A 20637-nucleotide genomic window follows, 5' to 3' on the forward strand; every position below is an offset into this window, starting at 1 on the left:
CTCATATCATTATTTTCTAACTTGGACAAATGTGTACTCCTATACTTCATAGCTTCAGCCCTACCTAATAGATCCACATATCATGACAACAGCATGAAATCCCTAGTAAACATCAACATATCTATCATTTCACACAAAAACTTCTACGAGTATCTCCGAATCCGCTACTTCATGCATTCAACAAACCAACTTCACATTCCAACCAATGCAGACATTTTTTTTTTTTACTGTGGTCTAAAATTCCTCCTCCCCTAAAGGCCTTAGTCCCATCCATAACCTTTTTGGCTCAAAAGATACCCTAATCAAATCCTTTGCAATTTTAACATATAAAAACCAGATAAACTTCATGTTACCTACACTCAACTGGCATCCCTAAAATATGCTAACCACCTTGAATCTTGGACCACTATATAAGCAATGCTACATCCTATGCTGCCCCACTACCTCTTATGTGACCCCCTTTACCTCATAGATTGTATGCTTTTGCGAGTAGGGCTCTCAATTCCATTGTTTAAATTGACTTATTACTCTGTAATGTCTCTTTTTGTCTGTATTAGAACCCTACAATTTGTAAAGTGCGCGGGAAAATGTTGGCGCCATATAAATAAAATGGAATATTATTATAATGAATCAATAATAATGACAATACTTTAATGGTGTCTTACTCCATACTGACTGCGCCACATGTTCCCGGGAACCCCAAACCTCTGTTGGAGAAACTGCAGAGACATTACCTACCCTACACATTCTCTGGTCTTTCCCATTAGGGCGGGTTCACACCATCGCCCAATCTCTGATTTATAGGTTTTCGTTTCCTTCCTGAGAAACTGGACAGGAGACGGAAACCGGCAGGCAGTTTTCAAACTCATTCATTTGAGTGTCGGGTTTCCGTCTCCTGTTGGCAGAAAATGGAAACCTCAAGACGGAGATCGGGCGCTGATGTGAACCCGCCCTTACTAACAAATTTTTTGTCCTTGGTATATCACTAATTAGACAAATTATTGGCTTTCTGGTCTCCCCTACACTCTCTTACTCTTTTTATAAAACTGAGGAATAGTAATAGAGAACTAGCAGCCCGTATCCTTCTGGCAACACTATTATTCATCACTAGAAATTAGAAAGCTCATACTTTTCCACTCCTAAAATACATAACCTACATAGAATCTACTTGCTGATATTACCGTCAAAGACCACAAATATCCCAGATTTATGTGGGACTCTTGGTTTAGCTTTCACAGATTTAATGTCTGAAACTAACTTTGATTGTGTTACAACCACTTATCCTTTACACCTGAAACTATACATTGAACTTTCTTTGTGATGTTTTACGTATTTTTTTTTAAATTTTCACAGGTAATAAACGTGGCGAAATGACTCCTCTTCCAAATATCGTTGAATAGCTAAAGATCTGAGTGTACAAGGACTATATTCACATCCACCTTATTTATCATAAACTGGTTAACTTTTCTTAATACTGTATATAATTGAGTATAAGCCGAATTTTTCAGCACAGTTTTTGTGCTGGTCTATGACCAGCCGCAATAGTAATGTATAGAATCTCCCATAAAATAGTGAAAAAAAAGACACTTTAAAAAATAAGTAAATTAAATAAATAAAAGTTCTAAATCATTCCTTTCCCTAGAATACATATAAAAGTAGAAAATTACTGTGAAACACATGAAACACGTACACATTAGGTATCCCTGTGTCTGAAAGTGCTCGGTCTACTGAATATAGGGGATCTGCAGTGCTCCTGTTCCGTCGGGAAGGGGTTAATAGGAGCACTGCAGATACCCTATATTCAGCCAGGCTGAATTCCATGTGGGGAAAAAAAAAACCTCAGTCCACAAGCTCAGGGAAGGGCAGACAGACAATCAAAACACCCCCTCCCCTTCCCCAGCACCTACTGCACCCAAAAACTCTGACCATTTTAATTTTTGAAATTTTCCAGTAGCTGCTGCATTCTCCCCCACCCCCTCGGCTTAGACTCAAGTCAATAAGTTTTCCCAGTTTTTTGTGGTAAAATTAGGGGCCTCAACTTATATTCAGGTCGGCTTATACTTGAGTATATACGGTAGTTTAAAAAACTCCTTATATTGATAGAAAAATAATAATCTCCCGTGAGCAGTGCCCTTATTCCTATTGTTTGAGTTGGTCAAATTTTATATCTAATTTTGTGTGTACCATTCATAAAGTGCTGTAAAATATGTGGGCACTACAAAAAAAAGAGATGTTTCATTAAAATTATTACAGAAAAATAAATAATTAATATTTTATGTTATACAGGACTAGATTAAATGAAAGATTGGATACAGGGTTCGGCAATACTTTCCTGATGCAGAATATTATGGAAAAGTTAATAATATAGTACTGTATGGATGTTTTATCACTAAGTACAAAATAAAAGACATGATTTTGCATTATTGGTGTTCCTTTGTTTGGTATGTGTCTAAATTGCATTATGTATACTTTTTTTTTTTACGGGACAACCACTAAGAACATTTCAGTGCAAATTTGGGTAGTGAGGATTAAAGAAATTTCATAGTAAATGCATATTAAGGCTTTCACTGCGTCAGTTTTGGAAATCACGGGGTATCCTCAGTTTTGACCACAAAGTGAGCATGAGATTCAGTAGAAGCCCATCCATTTGCTCTGACTGTAAAACGCTGCAATTTTCCCTGGCCTTAGGCTAAGGCTCTACGTTGCAGAAATGCAGTTTTTTTTTTGTTGTTGTTGCAGTTTTTATTGCGTTTTTTTTTTAGCTAAAGCCATGAATGGCTATTAAAGGAATGGAAAATATGTAGCAAGTTCTTATACTTCTACCTTCTGCTCAATCCACTTCTGGCTTTGGGTTCAAAAAAACGCAACAAAATCTGCAACAAAAAAGCTGCATTTCCGCAACGCAGTGCCTTAGCTTTAAAGAAGAGAAATATAAAAATGGTGACCTGGCACCTGGCTGGTGGAAATAGTAGACTCCAGTCAGGCCAATTGCAGTTCTTACCCGGACACTGTCCCACACAGTGGGTGGTGAGGCAAATTGAAAAGGATATACAGAAAAATGTTTTTCTATATTAGCTTTAAAGAAGCTGTCTTTCTGAGACAACCACTAAGTTACATGACCAATCAAAATACCAAGTGTTGGATTGAGCAGTGTAAAGCATGACACCAGTAGAAACAAGCTCTGTGGGGTGACAAATCACTTCTCTGTCTGCCAGTCTGATGGATAGATCTGGGTTTGGCAAATGCCAGAAGAATGTTATCTGGTTGACTTGCCTGTGGCAACTGTAAACTTTGGTAATGGAGGGATACTGCTCTGGGATTGGCCTAGGCTCTTTAAGGCTGATGAATCATCATCATCAGTAGCAGCCTGTGCTCTACACACCGAGCAGAGAGTGCTCACAGACACTTTTGGGGTGCGCGCTGGAGGCTAATTAGCATATGAATAAAAGCAGGCTCATTCAAAAACGACTGAGGCGATTAACATACAAAAGGTATAACTTGACTTTTCAGCCACATAAAACTTAGTGAAGGGTCACATAGGAAAAGGTCATTATTTGACCATGCACACAATAGGACCAGTTTAGGGTGGAAAAAAACACCAGAAAGGTTCACTTTAAGATCTAGTATTGCAAATATCCTCTTGAGGCCCTCAGAGATCCCTGTGCTCACTGAAAAACAGCCCAATTCAGATAAATGGAATTTATTTTCATTTACAAAAACTTCTGTAGCAAAATCCATTGCATGTGAAGGCACACTTTTACATGCTCAATGTGCCTCATCATAGCCATGATGAAGTGCATATAGCGTGAAACAACTGTTGCCAAAGGACTTAAAACATAGTATTGCACATATTGTCTACAAAAAATATGCAATAAAGAATTGAGCTTTATCCACTGGTGAATACTACGATCACCTTTCCTTACTACTGATGGTTCTGCAATCTGCTCTTCACCACCTGTGCTCCAATGGACTGAGACCTGCATTGTGGATTGCCAGTGTTTTTCTGTCCTGTGCCCTGTTGTCATGGTTTCATGCAGAATACATTAGAAAAATAATTAAAAGGAACGTATCAACATTTTTTAAGTATATTTTTATATTAAAATCAGGTAGTGAATAATACTTTTTTGTATTATGTTTTTATTTTCTTATTGGTCATTTTTTTATTCTATTTTTTATACATGATTATGGGGCGGCCATCTTTCCATCTTCTCCTCTGCTCTTTTAACAGCATTTAGTGATGTGCTTTACAGCACAGTCATGGCCATAGAGGCAATAGTCTGGAGCCGGCTCATTGAGGTCTACAGGGGCCAACTCCAGACTATAGGCAGCCTTGGTGTAAGGAGGAGGAGTACATAAGCTGTTACATCATTTACTGCCAGTAGTAAATAGAATGATAGGTACAAGTCACAAGACACTCACGGGCGGACACTTTGCAAACCCACTCAAATGAATGGGTTTGAAAACTGACTTGCCAGTTTCCGTCTCCTGTCCAGTTTCTCATGCAGAAGACGGAAACCTGAAATCAGAGACTTGGCAGAGTTGTGAACCCGTCTCTATCTGTTTTGTCTGTGATGCAAATGAGGTGACTGCTGCAAAAAAAAAAAAAAATCACCACAGAATTAGTAAGTGTCGATATATTAATAGGCTTGAAAAGGAAATGTTTATAAAAACATAACATAAGAATGTGGTTAAGAGGAAGGTAATTTTGGTGACACCTTCCCTTTAAGACGTGTTATATTATATAGATAGGTAAAAGTGACTCCTGAGAGAAGGCACAGTTATTCCAGACATTAGATCCATGAGGAGGAAGAGACTCCCAGTGTCATAGATCATTATAAAGCCAAGGTCCCATGTTGCTGGAAACAGATTTTTTTGTGCAGATTTTGTTGTTTTTTTATTTAGCCAAAGCCAAGAGTGAATTGAGCAGAAGGTGGAAGTATATGATCTTCCTATATATTTCCCATTCCATTTGTACTATTCGTGCCTTTGGCTTACAAAACTGAAGCAAAATCATCAACAAAAAAAGCTGCGTATCTGCAACATGGGGCCTCAGCAGGTCTATTTATTAGGGTGCATTCACATGGAGGAAAATGGTGCTGAATTTGGTGTGGAATTTCAGCACTGAAATTCCACACCAAATTCAGCGCCATTTTCCTCCGTGTGAATGCACCCTTAGGTTCAAACACGGAAATCTGTTGCACCAACTGCATTTTTCAGTCAGTCACACGGGGAGTGGATTGGCGAATTTTGGTCTTGAGAGTGACGTCTGCCGCAACCCCCTCCGGAGTAAGCTCAGATGAATGGGCCTAGTGCGGAGGGTGCTGACACGAGGTGGACGCCGGGGCTGAATCAGCTGCGGAGTCGGCCTAAAGAAAGGACAGCTTGCTTCGAGGTCTACATAGGCCTCCATTGTGAGGGGGCGGATTATGACGTGGATTCAGCGCCAAAATCTGCCCCCTCTTACCCCATGTGAACGAGCCCTTAGGGTATGATCACATGGCAGCATTTGGAGAGGATTCTGAGGTTGTCTTCTACCTAAAAATCCAAGTCTAGGGATGCCCTCATGGAATCCGAGCCGAGACTGAGCTGCAGTATTCTGAGGGGGTACATTTGCCTCATACAATGGGGTTAAACAGTGAGGCCACAGCTCATGATTTCGTGGTTATTCTGCCGTGGAAACTGTGACAGGATTGTCCAGGACACTTCTTACTTCAGAGACTTATCCAACACCCACCGTGTGACCATAGCCTAATACTGACAGACTATACAGATATACTTTGTCATATCACTGGGGTCCAGGGTTCAAATCTGACCACGGACATCATCTGCATGGACTTGCCATGTTTGTATGAGATTCCTCGGAATACTCTGGTTTCCTCCCACATGCCAAAAATATGCTGATAGGTAAATTGTCTCCCTGTACAAACAACTGACCCTAGTGGGTGTTGGGGATGGGCACCTGTATGGCAGCCACTATCTTCCCTACACTTTGAGAGAAATTCCCATTTTAAATGCTTCTCATTGTCACTGATAATTACAGGGTTAATGGGCTGTGGTTTGCAGTTTACCACACAAATGTCGGCTTTACACTGGTTGTGCCCATTTCTCTAATGTATTTACACCCTGTTATAGAGAATCTGAGGCGCCGCATCCAGTCACGCATCCAGTCACACATCCAGTCACACATCCAGTCACACATCCAGTCACGCACCGCCATCCTCCTCCTCCTCCCACAGTGTGGTCCAGCAATCCTGCTCACGTGATCCCCACATTCCACTATCAGCCCGTCAGCACATTCCCGCCAGTTTTGAAACCGCCACGTCACTGCACGCCGCTGTGACACGCCCCCGCCGTCTGATTGGCTGCAGTGTGCGCCGTGTGCGTGTGACGGCGGCGTCTGAGGAGTGGAGGGCGGGGCTGGATTGTTGGCGAGTGTCGCTGGATGAATCCTCGCAAGTGAAGGAGGAGGCGGCTTTGTTGTAGTCCTGTCACTCGCAGGTAATGCTGGCTGTGCTGTGGTGACTGCTAACCCGGGCTGGATGTGGAGAGGCGGCTGTGAGGCTGGCACAGGCCTGGCGCTGGAGCTCGCCGCTGCTTCCCTTCACCTGTCACAGTGATTATCGTGATGTGGCCGCATGACAGCCTGCACTTGTGTCATCCCTGCACCCGTGTGCCCTCAGGATTAGCCTCGTGGCAGTGCCAGGCAGAGGCAAGAACACTAGTCCTATAGGCTGCTGTATAGATACAGGGACTATGTACAGTGCAGCTCAATGGGAATAGTGTCAGGAAGTAGTTCTGAGACCCCTCAGTGGTTCTCTTACTTTCAGGGGGTCTTCCCATTGTATCATATATGTCCAGGGGATGCCATAGATGCCTGGCAGTGGGGGCCACATCCCTGGTGCCCGCTTGCCCCTTATACTTCTGTTATCTATGAACTTCATTGGGGGGAAAGTTGCATATAAGTATTGGGCACAGAATGGGTGAGGGGCACAGCTATCATGTCACCACAAGTATCACACCTGTACGCCATAAACTTAGTTCATTCACACAGTGCAGTTAAAACTGTATTGGGAAAAAAAAAAGCTGCATGCAGTTGACTGTTACAGGTGAGTTGTACTAAAGGGGCTATGCCAACTGGATAGATTGTCAATTGGTGGGGGTCTGACTGCTGGACATCATCCAGAATACAGGGGCCGGTTTACCCTCAGTGTGTATGTAGAGGTGGACGGAGGTGCGACATCATTTCAGGGAGAGCACCAAAGATCCCATTGAAATAAAAGATACGGGGCTGCGCCTACACCGCTACATGTACAGTGGGTATAACACCCAGGATTAGTCGGTGGTCTCTCACTGGGCAAATCTCCACCAATCAGCAGTTTATCCTCTATCAGATCATTTTTGTGGAATAACTCCTCTAACATAATTCACCTGTAAAACCAAAAACTGTGTGAAGTGTTTTTTCAGTTGCAGTTTTCAGGGCTTTACATCATATAGGCCTGATGGTTGTGGTTTATGTGGTCGTGGGCCCCATTGGGTGTTCTGTGAGGCCCAGTTCACATCTGCGTTCGGGGAGTCCGCTTTGGGACCCCCCCTTGAACGGAAACCTATACGCATAAAAAAGCGGTTACTTAAGGAAACCTGTGGAGCCCATAGACTATAATGGGGTCCATGTGGTTTCTGCACGAAACATGCAAAAAGAAAAGTGCTGCTTGTAGGACTCTTCTTTCTGCATGTTTTGTGTGGAACTACATGGACCACATTATAGTCTGGTCAGCGGGTTTCCCAGGTAAGCACTTTTTTTTTTTTTTTTTTTTTTTTGTGTGTGTGTATATAGGTTTCCATTTGGGGGGTTCCCAAGCGGAGACCCGAACGCAGATGTGAGCCAGGCCTGACCAGTGCTTGCATGTAGCTCTCCCCATTGAAGTCCATGACTCCTATTGATAGGGGATAAATATTTTTTGTGGCAAAATAAATGTATTTAATCTTTGAAACTCTCAGCAATAAGACCAAAAACCATTTGCACTTTTTTCTGATCCAATTGTAACTGCACCATATGAATGCACCCTTAGTGAATTGTGTATGTTACTATCCTGTAGTGCTCTTTGTTTTTTGTGTTGTTCAGGTTCTTTCTGCAGAAGTGACTAGCATTGACGTGTAATGGTATTAAAGAATGCTGCATCGCCCCAGGTCTTGTGCTAGCCTGCACTCAGAACACACCTCCCCAGTGTGCACAGGTACCAATGTATACAAGCTGTGGCATTCATAGCTACCCAAGATGGTGTCTGTGGCCTGTCCTGCATAAGGACTGCAAATGTCCATTGAAGGTTGGAAGCTCCATCTCTACCTGTTCTCATCCCCTGAACAGTACATCTTGTAAAGCTAATGATGCCCTGGTTTGTTTACATTGATACCCATGGGTACCAGGAGGCTGCTCCCTGCTCAAAGTAAGGCCTGCAATGATGAAGCGGTGTCTTATGCCAATGAAAGTGTGTGGCATTTCTGAAATGTATGCATAAAGTGGACAACCCCTTCAACTCCAAGAATAAGGCCCCGTTCCCACGGAGTAACGCGCCACTCATTCTGACACGTAAACACGTGTCAGAGTGAGGCGCTTCAAAACAGATCCCATTGACTTCAGTGGGTACCGTCTTACACGCGCTACACATTGAAATCAATGGGTTAAAAAGCCTCCCATTAATTTCATTGTGTAGCGCGTAAGCCGGCACACATTGAAGTCAATGGAATTTGTTTTTAAGTGCCTCACTCTGACACGTGTTTACGTGTCAGAATGAGCGGCGCGTTACTCCGTGGGAACGGGGCCTTAGGGGTCCCTTGTGTCAGCGGTTTGCATTGGCATTCCCTGAGTATTGTGTCTATTTTACAGACCACGTAACATCCATGTTTTTCGGTGGCCTGGTCATCAATTAATAGCCTCCTTTAAATCATTGTGCCGCTCTGTGTTTTACAAAGCGATGATGTGAATAAATAAGTCACTGGTGAATATAACCTTAGAGCTCCTTATGGTCGTACTTTTACTTTCTTTGATGCCCAAAGTGCAGATGGGCCTGGACAATGTAGTTTACTATCCTTGCTGTGTACTGTTCTTATATTGCGTCATATCTCTGAAGATTTTCCATTTTCAGATCCTGTAGAAGTTAAGGAATCATAATGGTAGAGATGGTGCTTGTCACCCAGTTTGGCATATGTGATGGTGATATCTTTATTTTATTTCTCTTGTATAGTGCCAACATATTCCGCAACACCTTATAGACATGGTTAGTCACTGTCCCATATAGTACGCAAAAAGGAACAGACACCAAATGGCCTCTCACCTGTTGTGGTTGTGAAATGTTCACAACCACATATGTTTAACAGGCAGAGGAGGCAGCACACCCCACAAACACCGATTACCAGGGGAAACGTGAACAAACAGCTACAGCAAAGAATAGTGGAAGCAGTGCTCTCAGGTCAAGGAGGATTTACATGTATTACATGCATTGGATGTGTAGATCCTCCTTGACCTGAGAGCGCCAATCCCACTATTCTTTGATGTAGCTGACTGTCCCATATAGGGCTCACAATCTACGTTCCCTATCAGTATTCTTTGGAGTGTGGGAGGAAATCAAAGTATCCAAGAAGTAACCCACTCGGTCATGGAGAGAACATACAAACTCTTGGCAGATGTTGTCCTTGGTAGGATTTGATCCTAGGACTTCAGCACTGCAGGACTTCGCTTTTATTAACCAATATATTGGTCACTAGTCTGTAAGAGTATTTTTGATGAAACTAGGAAGAGCTGGAAATCTTTCCATTATAGTTTTCTTTGTATTAGTTCCAGCAAAACTTCCACGTGAAAGCAGCCTAAGGATTCTGCCACAAAACCTGTTCCAAATTCTGGCCTGGATTGAGTTTTTAATGAGTTTTACCCCTGGATGTGGACTCCCCATCCCCCCACCCCCCAATTCATTTTTTTGGGAGTGCTGAAGATAAGACTGCTGTACTTTAGATATCACCAATTTTCCAGTTTGAGTGAATGGAGTGGAAATCTCTCTGCTGTTGCTCTCAAAGCAGGATTAAAACGCCCCTCTTCTTAGGACCAATGGAGTCTCAGAGAGGAGACCTCTGCCCATGTTCAGCAAGTTATAAGTATAAACAGTGAGGAGTCAGTGTTTCGAGGACGCCCAACTCTTCCTAATAGCAGTATTTTTTTTTTTTGGGGGGGGGGATTGGGCTGTTAGAGAGGACATCAGGCTTGGAAGGACCAGTTATTGATGATGTCTAAAGTGTATGGCCAGCTTAAAGGGATTGTCCAGAACTTCATTACTGTGATAACCTATTGTGACCTTATTGTTTGTATAAGTCTTCAGTATCAGATAGACCAGGGGTAGGGAACGTACTCTCCAGCTGCTGTGAAACTACAACTCCCATCATTCTCCATTCACTTCCATGGGAGTTCCAAGAGCAGCAGAGCAAGTGTGCATGCTGGGAGTTGTAGTTTTGGAGAGCCGTATGTTCCCTACCCCTGAGATAGACAGAGTCCCCCTATTAACTCTTTTTCACATGTTGGTATTTGGTCTCCAAAGACTTACTGATAGAGAATTTAGATCACGAGCCCTGTATGGGACAGTGACTGTAAATGTCTGTAAAGCGCTGCGGAATATGATGGCGCTATATGATTATTATAAATAAGCAGGATACTTTCCATCTCTTACCGGTATTTGTGGACTAAAATTAGGGCTTGAACCTAAGTAGGAAAAAAGTAATTGGAAAAATTTGTAACAATCTTAGGTGTTGGATCTACAACTAGTTTTGCCTTGCAAATTACTGACCTAAATACTTAAATGTGAATGTGGCCTAAGGTGGATTTCATACATTGCAACATTCAGTACCATTTCTCCGTCCTTTAAGATATTTGTTTTTTTTTTATTGTGGGCTTTTTTTTTTTTTTAAACTTCAGAAATCAAAATCTCACTGGCTGGCTACAGTCTGAAGTCTGAGAGTCTGTGGCCGTTTTCTTACTACAGTCAAAACTTCTGTGCATGATCATAGATTAGATAATGGCGCCAATCTCAAGCAGTATCTAGGTAGTTTATAGGGAAAGGGGGTTTCTTAATGCAATCTCCCCTGCTTCCTTGTAACCCCCCCAATATATCAATAGATAGGCCTGTAGATTCTGCCAGTAAAACAGGAAACCCCTTTTAACTGCGTCCTAATGTACTTGTGTCCTTCCATACTTCCCGGCACCATCTAGATGACATCACTGTTGTATGCTGAGTGTGCATATTGTTTGCCAGCAATAAATACTTTATGCTTGTTAGTCATAGCGTGTGTAGTAATACTGTAATACTGCATCTCGCTGCATTTCTAAACATCCTGCACAACCTGGCGTTCATTGTCTTGCAGCAAATCTCAATGGGACTGAACCACGGCTTTGAAAGGGTATTACAGCATCGACAAATAAAGCCTAAAGACTGGACCTTGAAGTTATGCAGTCTCCTGTTAGACTCTCTGGATACATTTTGTACATATATTTTACCAGCACCTCCAAGACTGAGGCCACATGTTTCAGATAAACAGTTGCTTTTTTTGTTTGTTTGTTTTTTAGTAGATTTTGCGGCATTTATTTTTTTTTAAACCCGAAGAAAATAGTGGCGTCAAAAGGAAAATATAAAGGAATCGCTTACACTTCTGCTAAATCCACTTCTTGCTTTGGCTCCAAAAAATGCACCAAATTTTACAATCTTTACGAAACATGGCCTTAGCCTAAGAGTTATACTGAATGTGTCTATAGACTCTGGTTACTCCTGAAAATACAGTTGGGGGGCATTGTCTTACAGAGGTAGACAGAATACTGTCAGACTTCTAAACTATTTTTAATTTTCTAGTGGCTTTTTATATTTTTATTCAGACATTGATAGAAAGTAAGTCAAAGAGTAGAGATGAGCAAGTACTATTCGAATCTGACCACCACCATATCTGCCTGATGAGTTTTGCAGCAATCTGCCACCATGTCAATAAGTGTATAATTGATGTAGGGTGGGAGGGGCGAGACACCTCTTTGATAGAGATGAGCGAGTACTATTCGAAACTCCCGTTTCGAATAGCAAGCACCCATAGGAATGAATGGAAGCGGCCGGAATGCAGACTTTGCTGGCTGCTTAACCCCCTGCGTGCCGGCTGCGTCCATTCATTCCTATGGCTGCGTGCTATTCGAAACGGGAGTTTCGAATAGTACTCGCTCATCTCTATCAAAGAGGTGTCTCGCCCCTCCTACCCTACTTCAATTATACACTTATTGACATGGTGGCAGATTGCTGCAAAACTCATCAGGCAGATATGGTGGTGGTCAGATTAGACACTGGATCTTGCCACAAGAGGCTGTAAACATACTCCACCGGTGCCCTTTCAAAAGTTTTGGAAGAAGATACTTTTGGGTAGTGTATGTCTTTGTGAGATATCTTGTCCTCTTGAAAGTGCAGTTTTAGGCGCAAACTGGTTAATTCGATCCTGGCGCAAACTGGTTAATTCGATCTTTAACCAAATTATATATAAAGGTTGGGGCTGCCCCCAGAAATGTACTAAGGTCTGGGGAGCGTGGTGCGCCTCCCCCGTCACCCAATATTCTGCCCCCTCCATGCGCTCGGCGTTAGGCGCTTACATACCCTGAGGTGTGACATCTGCCGGGTGGATCCGTTGCCCCTTACTTGTTGGTAAAATTGTATACTTGCTGACACTGTAATGCCTTTTGCAATTTTCTCTGCTCGTGGTGGATGGGCGGGGGTGGGATGGTGGCGTGGCAGTTCCTTGATTGTTGTTCTGTTTCTATGTTTTACCCTTTTTGCTGTTCTGTACATGTTTTTCTTGATTATCCTGTTTATTTGGTTGCATCTCCTTTAATAAAACGAGTTTAAAAAAAGTGCGGTTTTATATATCGCTAGAAAGCCAGAAGTGTGCTGAACTCAGTGCGCTATCTGCTTTCTAGTGATGTATAAAATCGCACCTTCATGAGGACATAAGTGTTGCCTTCATTACACATCCCTGTCTCTGCCGGACCCATTTACAGTTGCTTAGCAGAAGGAAACTTGGTGCTATAGTATTTATGTGTCCTGCCATTAATAGCCAATACCCATTGGCTTTGCTTGCGGTGATGTTAAGAATGAGAAATCTGGATATCTAAGGATTGGAACCGTATCATCTTTAGTGATTTTCTGTATAGGATTTTACAATGGTTGGTTTTTAGGCCTTGTGAGTGTTTTAATCCCGCCTTTGCTGTGGAGTAACACAATGCCCCAACTGCTGGTCTTATGATCTGGGGACCCATTGCATAGGAAAGTTGGTCAACCATATTAGAGATGCTAAGGCCCACTGCTTGGGGGGGGGGGGGGGGCTTTTTTATTTTTTATTTTGGTGCAAAATGTACTTGGATGACACTTGCAGTGCACTTTGTGATGAATTCATGCACTTGCCTCTATGGGGGCTGGAACGGACCTGCTGTATGTTTATCAGAATGAACCATTAGATGCCCCCCTCAGGAGAGCCTTGGCCTGCACACTATAGCTGTGTATCGGGTCAGTGATACATAACAGATGGGTCATGTGCTGTGTATCCATTACTTTTGTTTGGGGAAATAAAATAAGAAACATAAAGTGCTCTAAAACTTTAAAACTACATGTGTTTTTTTTTTTTTTTTGTTTTGTTTTTTAAATGCAGTTTTAGGTATACTTTGTGACTGCACCCTTAGAGTTTGCCGGTGTACTCTGCTTGGCACCCAGGTGTCAGTTGTGGTGTTCCAGCCTGCATTGCCTGGAGTGTTCTCAGATTGTACCACCCAGTTATTATCTGCGTCTGCTTCATTACATACACCTGGCCATTAATGTGAATATCTGTTCAGCTAGGTATCCACTAGGGCTGGGTGATTTTTGCCTAAATGTAATATCTTCCACCCCTTCCAAGGTTACACTAGATTTATACTAGTGCTGTCTCTCCATGGTTCGGGTCTGTTGTGGAGCCTGAATGGAGGGGTGGACTGCTAAAACAGTGGTCACATGCTGGACCCCATTGACTAAAATAGGGTCTGTCTGGTGTCTGTCATTTTTCAACTGAAGCTGGTGGACCCTCTGATGGAGACTTCAGCACAGAAACTTAAACTAAAAAAAAGCCATCTAATCTTACAGGCCATTGCAGATGAGATCCCGGCTTTACAACACAAGACAATAGAGGGACTACAGGGGGGGTGAGCAGATCCGTGTAATGATAGGAAACCAAGTCCCAGCACAATTCTCCTTGTCCATGACTTCTATAACCTGCTCCATTGTACCAAGCAGTCTGGTCATATCATACCATCCCATACCAGGTGAGATGGAGGATACTGGGTGACACAATTGTCAAAATGGTGTGATCATGACTGCATGGATTGGATTGTCATACTGTATGTCAGGAGAGTTGAGTGATCCCCCTTTTAGGTTGAAATTTGAAGCCATCTCCCACTTCATATTCCTCTCCATTTTCCAGTCCTGGGTGTTCATCTTTTACTTTTGGCCTCGGATAAACGGGTCTCATTGGCAGAATGTCTTGTCCCAGAATCGGCAGGGTGCTTATTTATTCTCAATGGGAGACAAATTTGAGATGAAATCTGCCTCACAATGGGCTCCATGTGAACTTGCCCCAAGAGAAAATTGAAGAAGTTTGTTGGCAATGCTAATATATCAGAATTTTGTTTCGCTACGTTGGTTAGATTTCAGTAAACTGTGAAGCTGATTGAAAAAAAAAAAAAAAAAAAAGCTTTTTTTTTTCTGCTTGATGTCATGAGCGTAGAGCGTGTTGAAAGCGTTTCTCATTATTACTATCCATGGACAGTTCTTTTACATCTAGACATGTTTTCTTAATGCTATGATGGGAACTGGACAATTCTTAATAAGCATTTTAACAAATCCAAATGTAAGAGGATTTTCCTTCACTGGTCACTGACATTATTAAAAGACATTTCTAACCACAAATCTTTGCTTTACTAAAATAGACTGTCTACGTCTGGACATTGCCTTGGTATGCCTCCCCAAAACAGCAAATAAGTGGGGTCCCTTCTCCTAGAAACAGACTGTAAAAGTGTAGTAACTTGTCAAGAATTCACCCTGGCGCTTGTACCCTGTGCGCATTGTCAGTTTGCTTGTTGTATTTTTCTCAGCTAACAGACTGGCCTGTTATATTCTAAAGGACTCAGATACATGACTGTGTATTATCCCAGGCATGTGTATGTGTAAGAGGGGTTCCAACACCTAAGACCCCAGCAGATTAGCTGTTCCCAGCAGTCGCTGTATATCCAGATCATAGCTGCAAGGCGATGGCTCTGTTCTTAGTGCCGTGGCTGTGCTGAGTTACTGTAAGGGTAAGTTCACACGGGGTAGCTGAGACTGGATGCTGGTGCACTCCACTCTGGATTAGGCCCCAATGAATAGGCCTAGTAGGGAGGAGGGAGTGTCTTAAGGCGTATGTCACAAGGCGAGTCCACCTGAGAGAATAAGCATGTCGCTTCTTTTTCCTGGGAACCGGAACACTGCTCCCGGAAAAAAGAACGGACCGCCTCAAAATCCTGACCAAAAAACCCTGTGTGAACTTACCCTTATTCAGCTTCTATATAAGTGAATAGGAGTTGAGCTGCAGTAACTCCACTCAGTTCTTCATATGGTTGGTGGCTGTGCTATCTACTTCTAGCTCTGTTCTCTGCATAGCAGCTGATGGGTGGAGGTCACAGTCTCGGGTATTGGACCCCTGCACATCTGATATTAGTGACCTACTGTAAGGGCAGGGTATCAATATCATTTGCCTGTAAAACCCTTTTAGGATAAGGGCACATGTAGCGAGCTGCACCAAAAAAAGCGCTGCAGGAAAATCCACGGTGACCGCACATTGCGTTGTTTCCCACAGCGCTTTTCACAGAAGTTCTGTAGAGTTTTCCTCTCCAGTCTTTCTTCTTCCATTATACCTACAGGGAAACCACTTGCATTTCCATAGGTATAACAGACATGCTGCAATTTCCAAAACTGCAACGGTTTTGGAAATTGCAGCATTTCCCCTGTGCATATTTTTCTGATATATGTGGAAGGGATTCGCCAGAAACTGTAAAGCGCTTACGTCACGTGGGGCCCTGACTTTAATGTTCGTATACTGGTCTATAGATGACAACCTTCCCGTGGCTCAGTTTGAACCAAACCTTGCCCTGTGATCTAAGGTCACATCTCTGCAGTGGGTCCTGGGTTTGTTATAGCGCAGCTGTCCAGAACTTACACCCTCTTAGCCATACCCCTTTCTCTAAACACGTAATAAAACTGTTGAGGTAGGCGTAAGAGGAGTCGAATACCTAATACATTTAATATTATTAGCTGGTAAATTGTTTCTCGAGGAGTTTTGCCATGTGTTACATATCTGACTACAACTACTCTGTCGCTTTTCCTCGCTGCCTTCATATAGGGTGGTATGGAGCAGCTGACATCTGCATTATATTAGGAAAGTCACTTCAATCGACATGATGATTCCTGGCAGATATACTATATGTGTTAATTTTGGACCTAATTCTCCTTTTTAGGCTGTGGCTTTCCCTTCACTAGATAAGAATTTACTTTGAGCAGCCTGATGGGGGCGCTTCTTTCCAGATGGAAGGTATGTATGGCAGAAAAATGAATAACATAATTGCTGTGAAAAAAAGGTTTTAGACTACAAAAGTGGCACTTCATACAAAGGAGCACTATTCAGATGGGGAAAAAATGGGAAAAAATTCTATTTTAATTAGCTTAATTTTGGGCAGGATAAACATGGGATTGACTAAACCTAAAGTGAAATACTGCCAGGAAGGGATTTTTTTTTCTTTTCTGGATTATAGTGACGAAAATACTGGCAAATTGATAATATGGTAATATGTAGTGCCACTGCAACCCTGAGTCATATATATTTTAATAATAATAATAATAATAATAATAATAATTAATAATATCTGAAAGTGTAAGTACCATGTCATTTTCTTTAATTTTCATTTTAATTTTTTTTTTTTTTTAATTTTTATTTTTTTGCTGTTGTGTCTGGGGATGTGTGGTGAACATTTTTGTAATATTCTTTATCTATTAATAGAAAACCGATTGTAAAGTTCCCATTAGCGATGCCAGGAGACTCTGTCCATACTCGGTGTACTACCTAGAGCCAATGCATTTACCAAAGAGGGGTGGTCACTTCAAATGGCCGGATCTCCAGTTTTATACCACCTAGAAAAATGGTTCTGGTAAAAGAAAGCTGAGATTCTACGTTTGCCAAGATTGAAGTACTAGCTGTAAAATATTTAATAGTTAAAAACACAGTTGGGATCTGATTTTATACGAAACATGAGCTGCTGCATAGTAAAGAGGTTTTCCAGGATAAAAATTATTATTTTTTAATTAGACCTGAGAGGTCAAAATAAAAAAAACCTGTCACCGGTGCTCTGGTGTCTTCCCAGTGTGGTGTGTCCTGCTGCTTGGCTGTCATCTTTTGCTGAAGTGCTTGCAGGCTGTGACGTCCCTTCCGCTGAGGCTAATAGGCCACTGACTGATCTCAGTGGCCAAGGAGAGAGACCTGGTGATGCCCCTTTGTGGAAGCTGCTGACTGTAGTCGGTGGTCACGTGGCAGGGACTTGGCCAGAAGAAAACGTAGCTGCAGGACCAGACCGACTAAGAGACAAAGGAGCATCAGAGACAGATGAGGTTTTTGTTTTTTTAACCCCTCACGGCCTAATTTAAAATAAATAAATTAATTAATTAGTCCGGTCAACCCCTTTTTAAGTTCAAAATTTGACACTTTTTAATTAGTGATATCACAGGTTATTCTATAGCTAGTACTTCATCTCTCGGCTTTCTTATGATGCCTTAACTTTCAGCCTCTCACCTTCTTATGATACCAGAACCCTTTTTCTAAGTGGTACAAAACCGGAGATAGAGCCATTTGAAGTGACCATCTCCGTTTTGGTAAATGCTCCAGCTCTCTGCATATTCACGATACAACGGTGTATAGATTTTCCTTAGTAAGGGTGAATTCACACTGAGTAAACGCTAGCTTATTCTGAACGTAAAACACGTTCAGAATAAGCGGCGTCTAAAGCAGCTCCATTCATTTCTACGGGAGCGGGGATACGAGCGCTCCCCATAGAAATGAATGGGCTGCTTATTTCACTCCGTGCAGTCCCATTGAAGTGAATGGGGAGTGTCGGCGTATACGGCAAGCTCTGCTCATGCCGGAGCGTACACGCCGGCACTCCCCATTCACTTCAATGGGACTGCACGGAGTGAAAGAAGCAGCCCATTCATTTCTATGGGGAGCGCTCGTATCCCCGCTCCCATAGAAATGAATGGAGCTGCTTTAGATGCCGCTTATTCTGAACGTGTTTTACGTTCAGAATAAGCTAGCGTTTACTCAGTGTGAATGCACCCTAACAGTTTAGTTAGAGAGTTGCTAATGAGAATGACACAGCCTGTTTTATAAGAAAAAGGAAGTAGAATGGGGTAATAAAGTATATTACAGAAATGGTCACTAAACACTCAGAAAAAAAGGGAATCACACTTACATGGTTACTAATGTTTCAAAGAGATTTACAGATATCACTAGTACACACAACAAACTTTGTAATAGATCTTATACAAACAATAATGTTGCTTTCTCCGCTTAGTGTTACATTCGTAAACTGACATTCACTCTGAACATTCTGCTAATTTAGTGTAGCTAAAGTAAGATGGACTGGACACAGAGTCTAATGGATTTAAATGGGAAGTTTCTATCTCGCCCCAAGTGCTTTGTCTCCAGCACTAGTTAGTACTTCTCTTTAGTGTCCTATATGGTCCTGCTGATGGTTGAGTGTTATGGAGCAGATTTTCTCTTACTGTCTAATCTGCAGTCTGTGAGGTTAACTGCAGTATTGCCCACCAGTTGTAAGACAGCTGACAAAGGACCCGGAAAGGAAAAAAAAACGGCTAAAAGTGTAAAATACGTCAAATAATGGCGTGAAATGACGGTGTATAAACTGGTGTACACACAAGGTTATGTGCAAAGTCTATTGACCGGTTAAGAACTCTGTCACTTGGAGCATTTATAATGAAAACTTCTTGTCTTTATCAGGCAAAGCCTTCCACTGTTGAAGTTTTGGAGAAAATGGAAAAGGTATATCGACATATATATATTTTCTTTAATGTTACTTTTTATTTTATTGGCTGCGTTCTTGTAGTACATCTGAAGTGTATCTAAGTATCTTACCAAATTTACTGCTGATCAATATTTGAGTTGTTCTGTCCTTATTCATCCCCCTGATTGGTTTGAGAATATCACCTCACTTGCTGTGCTTGGTCTGATTGGTTAATGCCCTTTATCAAACTCAGACTCGTTGGAACCAGTTGCAGTCCCCCCCAATCCCAAGAATGGGTGTCCAGTTCCCACTTCCTGATGGAATGGCAGGCAGAACAAGCGCTCACTCAATTAGTTCTCTATGGGAGCAAATAAGAAAGCAGAGTACAGTGTTCGGCTATCATCAAGGCTCCCATAGAGAGAATATAGAGTGATATAGCCCATGCTTGGCCTGCTGCTCCTTCAGAGCAGTTGACCCCTGTTTTTGGATTTGATGGGGGTCTCAGCACCTGGTGTCCCATCAATGATGATGTTCTCCCTTAGCCTATAGAGATTTGTGACAAACCATGAGCGGGTTTATGTTTATTAATGTTGGATTATATCTCCATTGCTTTTAGTAAATATTTTATTCTAGAATTGCTTGCATTTCTAATGGTGGGAATTGTTACGGCTCCAAACTAATTTTTCATGCTCATGATCTATGCACAAGTGCTCAGTTATGGTCTATAGGGTCTGACACCCAGCAGATTCCGGGTTCTAGGAGCTGCTAGTGAAGAGGGAGCAAGTTCAGTGCTCTCCTACTTAAGTAATAAGACCGGCCCTTGCATTCCCTGGAACTACTATTATACAGTGGGTGGGCTGCAAACATTCCCTGTCCACTGGCAGCTTCCAGCACCTGAAGGCTGCTGGGACAGCTAATCTTTGTGGGTTTCATGTGCCCCACAGATCTCATACTGGTTTATCTCTCATCTCTTATATATAAAAATATGAGTGAGTCTGTCTGTTCTTTATGCACAATCAAATGACCGGACTGATCCTCACCAAATTTTGCACTCAGGTACATCAGGTTTCCGGGAAGGTTTTAGACCAGGTCTCGGCATTCTAGGACGTACCGTTCCTGAGATAAAGTATTCACAAAAAAATGACCTACATTAGCCAATACAAGCCTGCAAGTCTTTCACTCCTATTCCAACTTCCATACACACAGTCATATGTCCCTTATCAGTCAATAGAAGCTCGCAGGCACTTAGTCTCCACATGCACACAGCTTTACTCCAGGTTTCCATAACAACCCAGCCATTTTTCTTCACTGCTGTAGATCAGCTTTAAAGGGACACGGTGCTGTGGATGACACTGTTACACACGATCATATACACACAGCTTTATTCCAGGTATCCATAACAACCATTGACAGGTGTTTTTTTTTTATGGATATCTATACTGCGATACACATGATCACATGACTCTTATGGTCCATTGGAAACTCGCAGGTTTTTCAGTCTTCAC

At 42.2% G+C, this 20637-nt stretch overlaps 1 protein-coding gene across 2 annotated transcripts in view; it reads left to right on the forward strand.

Moving 5' to 3' along the window:
- The first annotated feature begins 6401 nt into the window (after positions 1–6401).
- Positions 6402–20637, forward strand: part of LNPK (lunapark, ER junction formation factor) — a 40278-nt gene continuing 26042 nt past the window's right edge. For both annotated transcript variants that reach the window (XM_075284143.1, XM_075284145.1), the window contains exons 1-3: positions 6402–6498; positions 16580–16653; positions 19129–19170. In XM_075284143.1, coding sequence (XP_075140244.1) covers positions 16627–16653; positions 19129–19170 — 69 coding nt within the window. In that variant the 5' untranslated portion in view covers positions 6402–6498; positions 16580–16626. The remainder of the gene's footprint in view (positions 6499–16579; positions 16654–19128; positions 19171–20637) is intronic.

Source organism: Leptodactylus fuscus, chromosome 8, assembly GCF_031893055.1.
Source record: "Leptodactylus fuscus isolate aLepFus1 chromosome 8, aLepFus1.hap2, whole genome shotgun sequence".
NCBI lineage: Eukaryota > Metazoa > Chordata > Amphibia > Anura > Leptodactylidae > Leptodactylus > Leptodactylus fuscus.